At 44.9% G+C, this 19513-nt stretch overlaps 1 protein-coding gene across 6 annotated transcripts in view; it reads right to left on the reverse strand.

Annotated features, from left to right (window-relative positions):
- SH3KBP1 (SH3 domain containing kinase binding protein 1) overlaps nt 1-19513 on the reverse strand; it is a 336326-nt gene that overhangs the window by 150943 nt on the left and 165870 nt on the right. For 5 of the 6 annotated variants that reach the window (XM_004597477.2, XM_058658245.1, XM_058658244.1 and 2 more), the window contains 2 exons: nt 12688-12817; nt 1541-1746 (listed from right to left, as the gene is read on the reverse strand). In XM_004597477.2, coding sequence (XP_004597534.2) covers nt 1541-1746; nt 12688-12817 — 336 coding nt within the window. Of the gene's footprint in view, nt 1-1540; nt 1747-5259; nt 5335-12088; nt 12146-12687; nt 12818-19513 lie in introns of all 6 variants that reach the window. The other variant, XM_036497729.2, reaches the window with a different exon arrangement.

A 19513-nucleotide genomic window follows, 5' to 3' on the forward strand; every position in this document is an offset into this window, starting at 1 on the left:
CAGACTAGGTCGTTGCAGCAAAACAACAATGGAAGATCAGTGTCTTTCTCTAAGTAACTACATCTTAAAAAACTCAATTATCATTGGCAGCTAAAACAAACGAACACACAGCAGGTTTGCCTACACAAAGAAGAAAAACGATCAAGATTCATAAAATATATAAAGGAATCAATTATATGCTGACTGAGACAATGGTCCTGCTCATCTCCACCAGCTGAATAAAATGAAGCCAAACCGTATCCACTGCTCCTTCCCCAAATGGGGAGCAAAGCTTTTCCGTAAATATTGCCAGGAATTTGGAGGTAGCCACGTGAAACACAAGCGAGTCTGCGAGCCAGTGCATAACTAGCCAACCCTCACATTGTGAGAAACAATCTACATCGATGACTAAAATGAACAATGCTGGCCTGGAGAAGTTTCAACAGAAGCAGAGTATAAGTGACTTGGGCTTTGGTTGCTGGTTTTCTGCCCTTTCTGCCTTATTCATCTCTATGGGGACTGAGTGCTCAAAAAGCTGCCCTTTCAGAAGTTGTTTCTAATGAGCATGCCACTGGGCACGGTGGCTGGGTGGGGGTGGAAGGGCTACAGCTGCAGAAGATGATGCAAGCTTCCAAACTGCATCTCAGCCAACAATGGAAACACTCAGAAGCTACCAACAACCTACATTAGGAGCGTTACCATTGTCCCATCCCCCAAGCCTACTGGCACAAATATCCCAGCAACACTTGCACCAGTGAATCAAATTAATCAATGTCCCTTAGGCACAGTATGAGTGCAACTTACTAAAACTTGGAAAATTCCACAGTATTTATCAGCTCCAAAGCAAGGCTGTGATGCTTAGAAGTGCACCACAGTAGACGTCACAGGCAGCCACAAGCACCAGGGCCCAGGGTGTGCTGCTATGGCAACGGCATACTCAGCAACAACACGCTGGCTGCCTCTTGCCAAGCCAGAGGCAGAGGCAGAAGCAAACAGCCGCCTCCTGATGGGAGCCAGCCAGGGAGTCACAACAGAGGCCTCTCCATCAGTCACACAGGCAGCGGACTTCCTGCTGCAGGCTGCGGTTGTCTCCAGCCTACTCACATTAGAGGAAGAACACTCCATTCTCTTGCTTTGCTGCAGTGGCAAAGTCAATGCACCTGAGCGTCCAGCACATGGCACACGCACCGGGAGAAGACCATGAGCGGGACTGGTGGCTATGTTAAGGCACTGCGCTCATGTATTTGGCTGGGGCTGGCCAGGGCGTGTCTCAGGGAATGGGGATGCAGAATTCCTGAACCACTGGAAAAGCCATGGAAGCAAGAGTCCCTAGAGAGGAGATCAGTAAGACAGGACGCAGCTACCCGGAGCACGAGCCCAGCGGGGAAGCTTCGCCCACATGCAGGAAGAGCTCAAACTAAGAAGGGGAGAGGACCAGCAGCAAGCGCGTGAGGCTGCCAAAACCTCCAAGAGGCCGCACAAGCTTCCCACGTGGAGACCCACCATGTCCTTGGAGATATCCGACGCTGTGTCGAAATAAAACAGGACCAGGCAAACCTACCTTTTCCACTGGCAGAAAGTCATTTTCTACTTCAATTGATCTCGGCCTCAGTTTGATTGGCTTGTCTTTGAAAATATCTCCAAAGCCCACTCCTTTAACTTTCTTGGGCTGGATAGCTGCAGTCGCTACCGTGCCATTGGCACCTTCTGATTTGGTGCTGCTTGAGTCACCCCCGTCGCTCTCAGAGCCTGTGGTTTCCCTTAGACCTGTGAAAACGGGGGATGGGGAGAGAAAGAACTCAGTGGTCAGCCAGTGCCCTGAACAACTCCATCAGCAGCCACGTGTGACCTTTCAGAATGCCACTGGGTACAGGATAACTTGCACTGGACATGTATATTGTCTTCAGTAAATGTTGAGTATGACTGGCCCTGGGATCTGTGTGTGTGTTTTCTTATCATCTCCCATCACCACCCTCAGCCTTTAATTTTAAGCAGACAATCAAAAACAACTTTGCAGAAAATCTAACCCCAAAGCAGATCTCTTTGCACATGAGAAATTTCACCCTCTTCAGCCATAGCCTGGTTGCAATCCCAGCCTGTTTTGCTGTAGCCTGTGCAACAGCCGCCCTCCCACGCCCTCCCGCCTCCCCACCCAGTCAGTACCTTATACTGTACCTCCAATCTCTCTGACTCATGTCAATTAGCAATGAGCAATGAAAGGAGCATTTCCTAAAGGGAAGCTGTAAAGCTAAAAGCCATTTAAACAAATTAGCAATTAAAGAAACCACACAAAATTATGACTGCCAAAGAATTAAATCTCTTTGGAGGGCTTCACAAGAAGTAACTGCATGCAGACACATCTTTCTAGGAAAGCAGTGAACCGAACTTGACACGAAGCCGATTTCACTCGCAAGGTCGTGGTGTTTGCTCAACAGGGAAAAGGAGCTGCCCTCCCAGAGGCCAGAGGGCCCGCATTCTTCTCTCCTTTAGCACCATCGTCTTCCCAAAGCTGAAACCCATTGCGAGGAGCACTGCAGACATGCCCCTCTTCCTCTGAGCTCTTGTGACACACGTGGGAAGGACAAAATAGTTCTCAGTGAGACAATACGGACACTGCACCTCCCTAGACTGCTGTATTCCCCAGGCTCTGTCCACAATCATAATCTTATAAGGAAGAGCCTACTGGTGCTTAGTTAATTCAGGGAGGCATTCACCCAGTGATGGGGCATCAAAGGGTGGGATGCAAAGGAGAGTTTATGGAATATTAAATTGTGTCATTAAACCTGCCTCTAAAAGCCTCTAGATGTTGGGAGTACTCCATGTCTCCGGATCATAAAGATGCTCCTGATTTGAAAGCATTTTAATAAACTCTTCTCTAGAAGCTAATCGGGCATGATCTTCCTGCAGGTGAAGCTTCCTCCTAAGCCCAAAGAAGGATATATCAAACAATGGCTCACATAACATGTCACAAAATGTTGAGGTCACCCAAATACAGAACTCTTAGGGCAGGAAGAAACTATTACATGAAAACACACAAAATACAGAAAGGTCATTATAAATTGCTGGCAAGATTCAAAGTCAACTCCTTAAACAATGGCTTCATTAGCTGTTGCTGCTGTTTTTCATGAAGCGGTATGTTTGAGCCAAAAGGGCGGGGGGGGGAGGAAGATCCCTGGGACACTCGTGAGCAGGAACAGATGACAGAACAATGAGGCCCAGGCCACAGCCCTGGGGGTTGGCTGCAACCCACAGATCAGCACCTGCAGGTGCAAACACGGGGAGCCCCGGGACCAGCTACCCAGCTGTGTGTCTATCTGCTTATTGCTTTTGGTGACATCTCTGCTGGAGATACTCTTTCGGAATCTGAAAATCTTGTCACTGCTCCATGAACATGTTCTCATTCTGCTGTATGGGCCCTTTCTATATGGCAAGCGGCCTGCGTATGCCTTTCTGGTTTGGGTAGAACCATTAGAGAGTAAAAGAAAGGTTAGTGGTAAAAAAAAAAAAAAAAAAAAAAAAACCAGCAACCCGCCCTCTTCCCGCATCTGCAGCGGACCATCAGCACCACCAGAAAGGAGCAGGGCGAACGGGTTAGCTTTCCAAGTGGAGAGATTTGCAGGGTGGTTCTTCTATCATCCCCATTAGCCAGAGCCACAGGATTTTCCAGTACTGCCATCCTAACTTCCCAGAGCTTCTGGTTCGGCGATTTGCTGCCTTCGGAGATCGTCTTAATAACATTGGATTAATCACTGGGAGGGAAACGCTATGCTTTATACGGGTGGAGGTTGCATAGCCATTCAACCATACAACCGTGACCTGGGAAGGAAATACATGGCAGATTGTTCTTCCAGAAACTCTGGAGGTCTGGTTCTATTGCTTGTAAGTATGAAAATTAAGTTTTTAAATACCTGCAATGGTGAAATAATTCAAAATATAGTTCCTGTTTTTTGGAGGGAAAGAAAGGTGACTTCATTTTCATGTGTCTTTGGTGTCGCATCTTTCAGTCATCAGTACCCATTATGCACATTATGCAGTAAAACATACCCACTTCATATTCACCAAGCCAGGTGGCACTCTCAGGCAGTGCGGCCCAGCATGTCAACTGCAGCCTGGGCCGGTTCACGAAGGACTCGTTACCACTATGCAGTAAGTGCAGATGTTGTGCATGTTTGGGAGCAACTTTAGCATTTGAGCAGTGTGCACTGGCAAGACTTCTGGGCACGTGGCCAGGAGATCTAGCTAGGTGAACAGGGCACAGACCCATCCAGGAGCTGGCAAATTCCCATGGTGAGGCCAGAACACCATGTGTGAAACAAGGGCTATGCAGGAGGACCATGCATCTGTCCATGGTGGAATAGAAAGAAAACCATGAACAGAGACAGAAGCAGCACAGTTCTGGTGCTCAGGTTGGAGCCCTCTCTTTCATCACATCCACTGGAGCACATGTGCGTACGAGCATGTGTGCCTATGCACTCTAAGGTGGATGCATGTCTTCTGGGGGAGGAAAACAAAGCCTCTGCAAATTTGTTTCCACCAGTCTTGCAACTGTCCACTTTGTTGTAATTTACCCTACTCTTCCAACACAGATCTGTTCAGATCCATGAGTCACTTTTTTCTGCTTTTAATGTCACATACATGTATAGTATATACCAAGTGGCTGGAACTGCTCAAAGGCCATTATGAGATTAATGCATTCATCTCATTCATCTCTTTCAGCTTGACTTTCAACACAGCCTTATTTCACAACACAAAAGGCTGGCTGTATGTTGATGCTGCCCAGAGGAGTCTGCTGTGTGGTGATTAGCTGCATGAGCAAAGCAAAATTCCATTTCTGGCATGGACTTCCATGCCAAAATCTTATTTCTCTGGACCAGACAATGACAAAATGGCTTACTGATTTCCAGTGACCACTACAAAGAAAGCCATTACTACGAGAGATGGATGTCTCTATGGGAAGCCATCTCAGAGATACTGGCACAAATACATATGCCACACAAATGCTACTGCCCCCTTCCCTGCACGCATGGCTCATGCACGCATGTCACACGCATGATAGAGGCACAAAGCAAACAAGAAAGCAAAAGGGGCTGATGGGAGAAGGCTCCTGTAGCATACACCAAGGAGATGGCACTTATCTTGGTCAAAATAAGTCCATGTCCTTGGATCAGAAATTCACAGAGACACGTGGCATAAGCACGAGCAGCTCAGAATAGGGCAGCTGCATCAAAAACATCAGTTCCCAGCTCTTCACAATCATCTCCTGCTGTTGAGGTCACTCACTGTAATAGCGTCTGTGGCCCTCCGTCTTTCCCGGTGCAGCTCGGTACAGAATTGTCCCTTCAAAGGTAGTCTTTCCTGACAGTGAATGAGAGAAGAGAAGGGGAGAGAAAAACAAGAGAGGGGGAAGGGAGAGCAAGTGATGGCAAAAGAAGGAAGAGGAAGAGTCTTTAACTGAACTTGCCTTCAACGAGCCCACTGCAAGAACTTCATCCATAAAATCAATTAGAGACCATCAGGCAGAATTTAGGAAAGTTGCTGACTGAACCCAAAGTCCCCATGCACACACTATGGCACTGAGTACCCAGATTAGGGGCTGGCCTCTGCAACTGATGGGCATGCAGATTATGCCCAGTTAAACCTGGAAGGCATTTATTTCAATACTGTAACTCAAGAAAAGGAAAACCTCAATTAACCAAGGATTCACTCAACTGCACAGGGCGATCCTCTCATTGGAGGATCTGACCTGAACATGATAAGGATTCAGGACCATTGTTCTTTATCTGCTGGAATCCCTAGAAACTTAAATGACGAAAACTGATCTTCACACCCTCAAGATTCTAGGTAAGACACAGATTCCTCTGAAAGACTGGTCAGCTTCACTATATTTCAGCAAGTGAATGCACTAATATACTAGAGAGGGAGCTTTACCAGCCAGGTTTGTAACCAACGGTAGCATTTGTGCCAATGGAAGTTTTCTGCTTGGTACCAAGGGTACCAGAAAACCCTGTTTCCTGGAACATCTTAATTGAGGTTTTGCCTTATCAGTCATGACACAGTATTTAAGCATAAGGACATAGGACTCACTCCAGTATCAAAAGTCCAATTACCATTTTTTTCTTGATAGAAGTAGAGGCTGTCAATAACATGACACTGAACACAAGGCTAAAGCCCAAATATCTCTGGAACCGTAAGTAAGTATACAGAATACACACACTGCCAAGTTTGAGTATGCTTACATCTACCCACCCACAGTGGACACTCACATGCATCCACACACAGACTGTACAGAGAGCATCAACAGTTGGTGAAATTATCTGTTAAAGGCAAACTCAATTAATATATACATTACTCCAAACTCCAAATTATCTAAGACATTGGTTCCACACTCAAACTGGAGACCAGTCATACAGCTTCTTAGTAAGTGCAACAGATGAAAACAGTGGGGTACATTTATGGAGAGGGCAAGTGAGAGAAGAGAGTGCAATGTGTCTCTCTTCTCAGCAGCACTCCATGTGACAACAGGAAATCCAACAGGAACCATGTGACCGCCTCTGGGCCATGTCACTTCTAATAGACACAGGAAATCTGGAATGATCAGACAAAAACTAGAGGGGCATCGAGTGTTTCCAATTTCTGTAACATGATGGTGGTATACCCTTCTTTTAAAATCTGTCCTTTTCATCAGGTATGCTCCGTTCAATTAAAACAAAACCTGACACACTCAAACCACGGCTGGCTATGTCAGAACATCCCAGGGAAACATCAAAGAGTGTTGCAAATGTTCTTGTTAGATTCCCAGCTCTTGAGGATTTTGATGACAAACACAGAGCAAGTAACAGCAACTAGTTTTTATTTGGACAAATTTGTACTTTGCTTAACCTTAATAATCAAGTCAACATTACTCCTGAGCAACACAGCCATGTTATAAATAAGGCCCTCCAACACAGAAGAGCAGTTACCACCACAGTGTTAAAGAGGAAAGGGAAGGAGAAAACATCATTTATCTTGACAATGGTCCTTCGAGTGCAAAAGAATCTCCATGTATTCTTCCCTAGGGTCAAGTGTGAGAATCACTGAAGTAGACCATGACCCCGAAATCTGTGACTAGTCAGACCTTCTGTAAAGTGCCTTGCCCACTGGTGGGCCGGGGTGGGTGAGGACACACAGGGACTCGAACTGAAGAGCCCGAGAGATGAGCAATTGGAAAGGTCATAACAATGACTGATAGTTATCTGGTGGGGGTTGGCGGGGAAGGAATGTACCATCATTATTAGTCATAACAAACACTATTAAAGGGAAGAATTTTAAAATTTGAACACAAAATCATGTATTTATGAAAACATCTCATTTTGCCTGAAAGCCTGTTTTATAACTTCGCTAGCTGCTCCTTTGCTAAGAGAACATCATGCACAAGAATTAGCTCATCTTACAAAGAACAGGGTCTAGCAAGGCCACACAGTGAACTGAATCAGCCTGGCTTCTCTTTTTAATGCTTGAGGACCAGTGAGTAATTTGCTGCTTATAGTTAATGAAATACTATTTCTGCATGTGTTTGCAAAAGCCATTTTCTTTGTCTTAGCTTGGCAAGTCACTGAGTATCAGAAACTACTTTTTTAAAATACAGAATTAGGAAAATGAGAAATTCAATTCAAACTGAAAACCCACAGTATTAGAAACAAAATGTGAACTTCTTCCTTCTGAAAATCATGGGCAATAACTGAAAATGTTTTTGGAGGAACAATTTTGTAAATGATTGAATATTTCTAGTTTTATGTAATTATTTCAAGTTGAATATCAAAAACATGTTAAAAACACAGAAGACACATTTTTGCCTTAAATGTGTGACAAAATACTATGAAATTGAGGAAAAGTCATTGCCACTAAGTGCAAATGGAATGTATAGTCAGGATATTCTGTGATTATAATACTTGGTAATTGTACCAACTCACAATATTTAGTCAATAAAAGCATTACAAAATTGTACTTGAAAAGGCAATTAGCTGATCATGATCATGAACTGTGCTAATGACCGAGGTGACGGCAGGATGTGTGAGGAAGGACTGTACGTCATTCTGGCCCCAGCACACACGAGCCAGGTCACGTACAAGACCATCTCACTGGCTTTCGTGCTGTGACCTGACACTGGACTAAATAATCTTTAAATTCCTTTCCATTCCTAACGTCACAAGATTTGGACTACATTATTAATACAACCACTTGAATGATTTGTTTTCTAAAAACCAAATTTACTAAACTTAGTTTATCTATTTACATTATTATAATTATTATTACTACTGCTACTATTATCGTAAACTTCAAATCTGCTACACCAGAGTCTACTTCTTTCTTTGGAGAAACTTTCTTGGTTGGCACCACTCTCCATGTCCTGATGACTGCCTAGACCTGGCTGAGAAACACCGGCTGCTAATACTGAAAAAGCAAGACAAGCAGATAGAAGCACCTGCACAGGGATTAGCCATCAGCACCCAGGAAGCAGGAGCACAAAAAACCGCGCGTACACAGCCAAGTTAAACCGAATCCAGTTCCTACACAATGGGGCAGGCACACAATCAGCAACAGCCAGACCGGGATACTAATGTACAAACTGCTCAGGTCCTTCAGCAAAAAAAAAAAAAAAAAAAAAAAAAAAAAATTGCAAGACAAAAAGAAATAACTAAGATCCATCAGCAAATCACAATGTCTGTATTTTATTTGGATTTATATTCAAATTAAATGACAACCAAAAAATTAAAAGACAACTATTAGGGGAAAGTGAACATAGACCATATGCTTAATTGTCATAAGAAATCACTGTCATTTTGTGTGTGAGATGATGACATTTTCGGACACTCTCATGCAGTTATGGGGGAATGATATAAATCTGGATAACAAGTGGAAGGACTATATGGGCGATCATTTTATCAAGCCGGCCAGAGGCTGGTAATCGCTGAAGCTGAATGATGAGTGCACGGGGGTTTGCTACAGCACTGTGACTTTTGTGTTTGTTACAATTTTTCTAATAAAATGTTCATTAAGATCTGTTCAAAAATTACATTTAAGGCTTCATAAGTTCAATGAAGGGCAAAGATGTTTTAAAGTAATTATGCTGCTAAATGTTCCTGCTACTGCATAGCTATGAATTTTGTTCTCTGTGATAAAATGCTTCAGAAAAAATTGGCCAATACGATTGTTGTAACTCCTTGACAGATGAGACTGCTCTGAACCAAGACCTAAGAAGTTTTGGAGATATTTGATAAGCACCATATGTAGAAATATATCAGAGTCTGAAGAAAGCAAGTTCAAGCAATTTTCACCAGTCATTCAAAGATAGAAATGTCTCCTTGGAGTAATAAAGAATGCAGGAAGCAGTTATGAAAGGCTTCTCATTCTCCAAGCAGTCATGGAGTACTCCTGTACGAACACAATATCAATGTTATTTCTATCAGAGCTGCCCATTGGTACAGAAAACTCAGTATCTACCTCACATACTTTCTCCAAGTTAAAATCTGAAGAGTATGAATATCAAATAAACATGTACACATACAGAGATGTGGGTGTGGCCAGGTGTGTGTGTGTGTGTGTGTGTGTATGTGTGTGTGTATCAGAAGCAAAGAGATGTACAAAGACTCATTATACAAAAGGCTTTCTTTATATTAGTAGGATAAAGATTTTATCAGTATTGGAAAAAAAAAACCCTCACCGTAGTATCTGATAGCATTTATGAGGGGTTTTATAATCATTATGCTCTCTGCAAGTTAAAAATATGGCACAGCGTTAGAAATACAATGTAATCCCAGAGTCATATATTAATTAAGTAATCGCTGTGGAAAAATTAACTGTAATTTATGACTAGTACCAAGTGGGCTGCTGTAAAAGACCCCGAGGAATTACACTAGAGTGCATACCAGAGTCAAAGAAAACAACAACGTGGCTTTCTGTGTACTGACTGCATTTTGCTTGTTCGTTTTTCAGTTATATGACAAAAGTAAACAGGTACCTAGCATGAATTACACAAGATCTTGTCACTGGGGAAACTGAGGGAAGGCAACACAGGATCTCCCTGCACAGTCACCGGTTTGTTTGCAGTTTCCTAGAGATCGGCAATTATTTTAGAACAAAACGTTTCTTCTTTAAGTAAAGCACATTGAAACTGCAGCCACCACTCTGTGGGGTCAGAGAACAAGCTCATTCATTCTAAAAGCAAAGGTTCAACACAGACAAATCCTGCCGTGTATGGGATCTGATCTCATTATACAAATTCTAACAGTCACAAGTATGCAGAGGCAGCTCTCAAAACCCTGGCACAACACTGAGGGGAGCTGTTCCTCCAAGTTATAAGGACATGGCCCTGGCCCCTTTAAGAAGGCCTGCCTTTGTAACCTGCTGGTGCGCAGACAGACAGCAGCAGGCCCCTGGCCACTTTCAGCACCTCTGACACTCGCTCCCTGAGGACACTAAGCTCCCTGGGGACAGCTATCTGGTCAGGTTCGCCTCTGCGTGCCTTTAGCACCTTGGGCAGTGTCTTCTGAACAATAAGGCTCAACAAAGATTGAATAGATGGTGGCGAAAATGAAGAAAGAGCAGGCGGGCAGATCTGGGCCTGTGGACAGATGGGGTAAGGCGCTCTCTTTGCCTCAGCGGCACACACAGGAGGACGCACGCATGGCCACATTCCATGGGAGCTAAGCCCAGCCACTCAGCTCACACCACTGGGCTCACCCAGTCCAGGACCCGAAGGCACTTACATGAGTGAATGTGGGAGCAGTGCTGTGTGTCTAGAAGAGAAACTTCCACGGATGGGAAGGAAGGCTAAAAGGTTGGACGACTGTTCCACAAAGCCACCCAGTCTGCCCCATTAGGCACTCCGGTGCCAAATACTTCCAGCTGAGGGGTCAGGCAGCAGCAGCTGGCGCTTACTGACCAGTTTCTTTCAATAATCCAAAAACACAAGAGGCACTGGTTCGCTGACCCTCCAGTTCGGAGAGTGTAGGGGCAGGAGTGTAGATGGCAGGGATGCAGGAAGTCAAGGCTGTCCCAGACATGGGCCAAGGCCTCCCCAGACCTCCTCCTCTGCATTAGTAAACAATTCCAAGGCCAGGCATGATGCTTCCTGGAACACATTATTAACCACTGAGCAATTCAGTCCTCCTTTCCAACAAGCCCATTTAACCCACAGTACCCGTGAGATACGGTGCTGCTATCACAGAACTAATTACCAGGTACAACACTATTCCAGTGTATCAAAAACAACATCAGGGCAGCTAGAATTCTAACTACCATAACTCCTGCCATTCTGGGACTGAGGCACCTCTGGCCTCCGGCTCCCACTCATTCTCCGGGCCGTATTCAGGATTCGTGTCTGGGAGAGTAGCAAGAACGCTGAGACACCTCATTTGCTCCAACACGCCCTCTGGGGCTGCCGACCATACTCCTGGGATAAAGCTGGGTTCAAAGGCAGGAAAGCCACAGTCCCTGGCACAGGAGGGGCACTGCTGCAGCCCCTGGGCCAATCAGCCAGGGCTACAGTTTGAATGGCACACTGAAGTGAGACACCACGCGAAGGCAGGTGCTTGTGTACTTCCTGGGAAACAACTTAACCTCCACACTGGGTATTTGTCTAATGTCACAAACACAAAGGGACTTCAAAAAGTCCCTGACACAACTGAATTAAAGATAAGTTTATTGAGTACAAAAATATAGTGAATTCCACGTGTAGCTTTTTCATAGAGCCTTCACAAGCTTGGCTTGTAACACTTTTTTTTTTTTTTTTTGCACCAAATAAACTTATGTTCTAATTCAACTCTGCCAGGAATTTTCCAAGTACCTTCACAAAAAGATATAAGCTAACAAAAGACCAGTACCAAAGTCAATTTTTTTTTTCCTAAACGAAACAGGAAGATCCTTTAGAACGATTTTGGCATGACAAAGTTCTCCTCTCATCAGACAGCAACGTTTGCAAGCCCAGGCAATGCTGCACCATCAAGACACAGTCGAGTCTCCTACAACATTCACACCCATGACCCTGGCTCAAGACGGCACGAGAGATAGACAGACGCCCACATGCGAAGGTGGGTTAGCGACTGGGAGAACAAAGCTTCCCGGTCCTGACCTTTGGCTCCATGAGCTGGAAAGGGCAGCAGAGAAGCTGGAGGGAGACCTTCAGGCCCTGGAGAAAGAAAGACCTGAAGTTCATTCTCACCATTGCACAAAGACACACGTGCTCACCCAAGGTGGGATCTGGACTCTTTTAGTTACCGTGTCATTTTGAAGGGAAGTGGCATGCACTTATCCTCATAGCATCACCTGCCATCAATTCTTTTGGGTCAATGTCCTCCAAGTTCCTTAAGGGAGGCTAACAAATGTTGACAATCTACTTTGGTTCAATTGTAAATACAATCATGAACTGCTAGTAAGCCATATTTCAGAAGCATATGTAGAGACAGCAACGTGGGCCACCCCGGGAGCCTGTTAGCATGGCATGAAGCTTGCCGGGCATCTATCTGGTGCAGTACAGAGTGCACAGCTGCACACTTCACAGTGGGAGACTTACTCAGCTGCAAATGGAGTAAGGTAGCATAACCAAGAAAATACTGGTGAGTTTTGGTCACAACCTCTGTCTCAGCAGAGGATACGGAAGGGAAGGGACGTTACAGCACAGCCCAATCACTGCCCCTTCCTTCCCTGGGCTGAGGGGGTGGACTTCCTTACTTGACTTGGACAGCTGCTCATCCTGGGAGAGACCAAGCTCATCCGACTCTCCTGACAGCTCCTTGATGAAGTTGGAAGGAAACATTCCAGTCTTGCCATTGAGAACACCTTCCCACCATCCTTCCTCCACCTGCAAAGATGTAAAGAACAGAGCCACGAGGTTAGACACACAGGCTTCTCAGTTTTGTCTCCCCTCTGTATGGTACAGTACTCATGGTCCACACACAGAGAAGCAGATCTAAGGTGTAAAAGCCAACAAGGATAGGGCCCGGTGGCGTGGCCTAGTGGCTGGAGTCCTCGCCTTGGGGGCCCCGGGATCCCATATGGGCGCCGGTTCTAGTCCTGGCAGCTCCACTTCCCTTCCAGCTCCCTGCTTGTGGCCTGGGAGAGCGGTTGGGGACGGCCCAAGGCTTTGGGACACTGCACCCGCGTGGGAGACCCGGAAGGGGTTCCTGGTTCCCGGCTTCGGATCGGCGCGTACCGGCCCGTTGCGGCTCACTTGGGGAGTGGGACATCGGATGGAGGATCTTCCTCTCTGTCTCTCCTCCTCTCTGTATGTCCGGCTTTCCAATAATAATAAAATCTTTAAAAAAAAAAAAAAAAAAAAAAAAGTAAAAAAAAAAATAAAAAGCCAACAAGGATAATGGCGGGCACTTGACCTGACGGCTAAGACATTAGGTTATGATGTGCCGGAGTACACGGGAATGCCTAGGCTTGAAACCTGATCACAGCGTGCTGCTACTGCACGCCATGCGTGGCAGCGGGCATGGCACAAGTAATTGGGTTGCCGCTACCCAGGTACAAGACCTGCATTAGGTCCGGCCACGGCAGGCATATTTGTTGAAGTCGACATAGGAAGACAAAGGAGTACATATGGTCTGCAGATTCGTACTAAGGAGTGAGGAAAGGGGCTAACCTGGGGTTCCTAAGTACAAATAGCAAAAAAATTGACACTTCATGTTCTTTAGAAACTCCACTAAAACCTGGCGTTTTCTTTGCTGATGAATGTATGCAACACACCAATCATAAAACGACCTGTGATTCATCACCAAACAAGAGTATTTTTATATCATAGCATAGATATTAAGCCTATCTAGTTATTACACATGCTGGGAAATATTTGCTATTTACTGTATTAATAAGGAAATGCAGTCTGAAATCCCTTCACCTTTGCAATAGACATAAGATAAAACATAAGGGAATGAAATAACTAATCAAAATTTGCTCTTCAAATAATTTGATAGTTACTTCAATATAAATGTCTCCACTTATAAACATGTATATTTTCTTTTAGATGTTTGGAATCATTCTTTAAAAACTAAAAAACAGTTTCCTTAGACTACCAAAATGAACTAGACAGCATGACACAAATCCATAAGAATCCTTGAGCTCAAAACTCAATCAGAAGGCAAGACTTCTGTAGGTTTTGGAAGGTTGCTAAAGATTACTCTAGGATGAACTGGAAGTGAGTTGCCGGGTTAAGGAGGGAATCGAGACCGTAGCTATCCGAGTAGGGTGTGCAGGCCGGACCCGGGTAGGCAGTGAGCATGCACGAGGCACCTTCACACTGAGGCCCTTTAACGTACATGAGCTGGCCCCTGAGTGATCACTAGCTAGATTAGATAAGGGTTTTAAAAGAATCCCAAGATTTTAATATAGAATCATTACACAATTCATACACGTCAGAGAGTAAGCTGCCTTTCTCAAGGGAAGTAAGAACCTTTTGAGATTGACTAAATTACCAGTTTGCTTTGTTATCACAGAGACCGGGAACCTTCGGAATTTTTTGGCCACATGCACGTAACGTCAAGTGAAGAAACATAAAGACTAAAATGAGTCAAAGCAAAAAGAAAAATGGATCAAGGACCCAGTTCAAATACTATCTTGAAATTTGGCATTTGCAGCTCTGATGCAATGTTCAGTGCCTAAACTCTTGCCTTGCTTGTACTGGAAATCCCATACAGGTGCCAGTTCATGTCCTGGTTGTTCCACTTCCCATCCAGCTCCCTGCCTGTGGCCTGGGAAAGCAGTCGAGGACGGCCCAAAGCCTTCGGACCCGGCACCCATGTAGGAGACCTGAAAGAGGTTCCTGGCTTCGGAAGGACTCAGACCTGGCTGTTGCCACTTGGGGAGTGAACCAGCAGATGAGAGATCTTTCTGTATCTCCTTTCTATCTGCATATCTGCCTTTCCAATAGATATAAATAAATCCTCAGAAAAAAAGAAAGTTGGCAGTTGTGTGACTTTATTCAAATCCCTCCATAATTTACATACTTCACAGCTGTCCTGTGTTTCGGTAGGCCCCTCAATCCTAGTAGAAGCAGACACACTATGCGTCCACCTGAGGGGCTGGGAATTCAAAAGTGTACAGGTTTTCTCAGACTTTCATGTCCTACAAAAAAGTGAGATTCCATCCAGGCAGAAAGGCATGACTCAAAATGACCAATGCCAGGTAAAAAGATGAGAAAATATTACAGGTTAGCATGCATCAAACTGTTGACTAAAGTCAAGCCAAGGTCTTGGATGCTCAAGGAAGGCTTGGAGGAAAAAAAATCAAAATTAAGATAGATCTTTAAGATTAGACATAACAACAGCTCGGCAGCAGTAGCCTACCAGCTAAAGTCCTCGCCTTGCACACACCAGGATCCCATATGGACACCGGTTCATGTCCAGGCGGCCCCGCTGCCCATCCAGCTCCCTGCTTGTGGCCTGGGAGAGCAGCCAAGGATGGCCCAAAGCCATTCTTGTGTGGGAGACCTGGAAGAGGCTCTGGGCTCCTGGCTTCTGACTCAGCTCAGGCCACTGCGGCCACTTGGGGAATGAAACAGCCGAGGGAGGATCTTCCTCTCTGTCTCTCTCTCTGTATACCTGACTTTCCAATAAAAATAAAATAAATCTTTTTTTTTAAGGTTAGAAATAACAGCCATAATTAGGGGAGTATTGAGACATCCCAGCAAGGGGTCCCCCACGTTTCCACTATCTGTGAGGAAACTCAAGAGATACAGACTTACAGAGTGATGATTCATATTTGCATGGTCACAGATACTGCGGGAAGAATTCAGACAGCATGGATTCATCTGTACATGACTGCCCAGACAAGTATCCAAGACTAACGCATGGCCTTTACCAGCATTTCCATTGTTTTGTTTCTATGCCAACTCAACTGATACGCATTACTCTTTCCAGGAGCTTTTTATAGGATTAAGATGGTTAGGAAATCATGCCATGAGCCTGAGTAACAACCATCATGGGCCTTATAGTGTGGGGTCTTTCGTGTGAGCTCTCAATCACGAAGCTTTTTGCACCTAGGGACCCCGGGGCAGGAAGGGAAATGCAAGCGCCAGAAGCACAGATGAGCAATCCCTGGCCTAAAGCCTGGCAGCACAGGGCAGCTGCACCAGGTGCACTGAGCAGGAAGAGGCCTGGGCCGATCCTGGCCTCAGGAGTAAGTGGCTCCAGCCCAAGACCCTGAGAGGAAGCACTCCTGATGTGCAGGACCAGTAGCCTGCCTGCTGGGCAAACAGGAGCATCAGCCTCCTGGCGGCGCTGCCACTGCTGCCACACCCGCAGCTGCCTGGATCACTGTCACAGTGCAGTCCGCTAGGATTGGCCTATAGGAAATCAGCAGAGGGCTATCATTAGCCATGTGGTGAGCGCAGAGGCAGACAGTCTAGCCACTGCTCAGTGGCAGCAGTGCAGGCCAGGACCACGGGCCTATCTGCTCTGAGAGCAGGAGCCCTTAATGGGGAGAACACATTCTGCCCATGTCCCACTGTAACCAAGTCAGGCAGTTCTAGAACTCAGTGCTGTGCTCCACAGCCCAACTGTGACCCAGAGCTGCAAGTGAGCAGCTTCCATTTGGTAGTGTCTGACAGACAAAGAGTAAAAGCTCCTAAAACAGCTTGCATCCGAATGCTCTGCAATTTCCAGTCAACAGCATCTAAGTGGGGTCAGAGCCCAAGGAGGGAGGTCTAGATTTTAGCCCTGCAGGAGGTCGGGGAAACAAAGCTGGTGAATCTTAACACTCCCACGCCTGCCTGTGGGGTCCGGGGAAGATCAGCTGCATTTGGGAGGCACTAAGGCAAGTGGTCGGGGATGAAAAGGTCACCCTTGCAGGACAGCAGCAAGAAACCACAGGTGCTATAGCTTTTTCATCCAATCAAACCCGGTCAGCAGCACACTGGAGGAGTGGGTGTGAGCGGAGCCAGGGGAAGGAGAGGCGTGCCAGCCAGTGTTGGAATGGCAGCCTTACCACTCTTCCCAGGGGAGAGAAAACATGCTAATGCTACCACCTGACACCCCCAAATTCCCCTCAGATTTTTTTTTTCAGAAATAACTTAATTTCATACTGCTCCTTTTCCCCATGAAAGACAGAGGGAGGAATTTTGAAATTTTTAAAAACACTAGAAAAATGGTGTTTAATTTTTACTTTTATTTGCAAGGCAATTACAGAGGGAGAAGGGGAGACAGGGAGCCAAGAGCTTGAGTCAGCCTCCACTGCTTTCCCACAGGCTCTGTCCTGGCCCCTCCAGATGAGCCCGCGTCCTTACAACACACAAACTGTGCTTGCTAATGAGTGACTCCAAATGCTTCTTCATATCTTTCCTTTTTCCCGGGGAGGCGTCTTCCTCACCTTCGGCGGGTGTGACACAGGTCACCCCCTCTCAGAGGCCCCTCTGGGGACATGGAGGGCCCCTCTGCAGCTGTGTCCGTCTCACTTGCCTGATGAGGGGGGGCATGTTTCAGCGCAAGGATTCTGTCAACCTCTGAATGCCATCGATACGGTTTCTCTGGCACTAAGACACTGCACACCCAGCTAGAACATCTACTATAAATACATTTAAATTTGCAAGCGTATTATTTTTATATGGCTTCAGCCTGTTTTATATTCTAATGGCACAAATCAAATCACTTTCTCTTCTAAACATCGTTTCTCTCTCCTGAATATGAATACTTGATTGTCTCAGTGCATTAAGAAATCAGAGGTGTGCCCCAAAGTTGTTTAGAGAAATAATTATGAGATCATTTAGGCTTCTGAATAATGAAACTCCAATAAAAAATTTTAAATTGATGCTGTTTTTGGAAAAGAGATATAAACCTGTCTAAAACAAGGCAATGCTTTAACAAGTAAGATTTTAAGTATGTTTTGGCACCTACAAAGCAAACACCCTTAACTTTTCAAATTTTATTTATTTTTTTATGATACAGTTCCATAGGCGCTGGGATTCCCCACCACCACCACGAGTCTCCTCTGTATTAGTATGGTCCTTTCTAAACAGTCCTGAGTCCATCACTGTGCTATGTAAGTAAAACCTGACACTGTAGGCATTGACAATAGCAGAGAACCCAGCATCCTATATTTAACAGTTTCATTGGGAGTCTATTTTGGATTTGGAAGTGGAGGTGCACACTGCATTGTATCCTCACATCTGGATCTGCCAGTCTCTATTACACTGCTACTATACATCCCCTTAAATGAAAAGCCACAAAACAAAATCAACAGGAAGAAAAACAGAAAATTACAACATGAAGTTAAATAACATGCTCCTGAATGACCAATGTGCCATTAAAGAAATGAAAATCAAAAACCTTGAAGCAAACAATGCCACTACATGACCTATGAGGCAGTAAATAAGAAAAAAACATTTTTGAAGAAATGAAAATAAAAACAAAAATATCAAAACCCATGAGATATGGCAAAAACACTACTGAAAGGGCTATTGATCTTGTGTTTTGCATGAAGGCTGCCTGGTATCAGAGAAAACATATGGTATTTGTCCTTTTGGGATTGACTTATTTCATTGAGCATAATGATCTCTAGTTGGGACCATTTGATTGCAAAAAGTAGAATTTTACTCTTTTTAATGGCTGAATAGCATTTCATGGAGTAGCTGTACCAAAGTTTTCTTTAGTCACTCCTCTTTTGACAGGCATCTGGATTGTTTCCATGTCTTTGCTATTGTAGATTGTGCTGCTGAAAATACAGGATTACAGATCCCCTTCTCATATGCAGATTTCACTTCCATTGGATATATCCCCAGAAGTGGGACAGCTGGTCACTTTCCAGTTCTCTTAGCACTCTCTATGCTGATTTCCATAGTGGTTGTACTAGCCTACACTCCCACCACCAGTGAAGGAGGGTGCCTTTCTCTGAACATTTACGCCAGCAGGTGTTGTTAGTAGAGCTCTGAATGTAGGCCAATCTCCCTGGAGTTAGGTGGAACCTCAATGTGGTTTTCATTTGTATCTCCCTAACAGCTAGGGAGCCTGAGCATCTTTTCATATGTCTATTAGCCATTTCGATTTGTTCTTTTGAAAATGTCTGTTCATTTTCTTTGCCCATGTCTTCACAGGGTTTTTTGTTTTGCCCTTGTTGAATTTCTGAAGCTCTTTATAAATCCTGTATGTTAGTTCTTTGTCAGTTGTATAGTGCGCAAAGAATTTCTCCCATTCTGTTGGTTGCTTCTTCACTTTGTTGATCGTTTCCTTTGCTGTGCAGAAGCTTCTCAGCTTGATGTAGTCCATTTGTTTATTTTGGCTTTGACTGCCTGTGCTTTTGGTATCTTTTTCCAAGAAGTCTTTCTCCATTCCTATAGCTTGGAGAGTGCTGCCTATGTTTTTTCTTTTTCTAACAGCTTGAGGATTTGTGGGTGCAGATTTAGGTCCTTGATTCATTTAGAGATGATTTTTGTGTAAGGTGACAGGTGGGGGAGGGGGGCTTCTTACCTCTGCAGGTTTCTATGCTATTGTCCCAAGAGACCAGATATTTTCCCTGGATTATTTTCAGTTTTCTTGTCAAAGATTAGCTGGCTGTCCATGTGTGGGCT

This window comes from Ochotona princeps, chromosome X, assembly GCF_030435755.1.
Source record: "Ochotona princeps isolate mOchPri1 chromosome X, mOchPri1.hap1, whole genome shotgun sequence".
NCBI classification, from domain to species: domain Eukaryota; kingdom Metazoa; phylum Chordata; class Mammalia; order Lagomorpha; family Ochotonidae; genus Ochotona; species Ochotona princeps.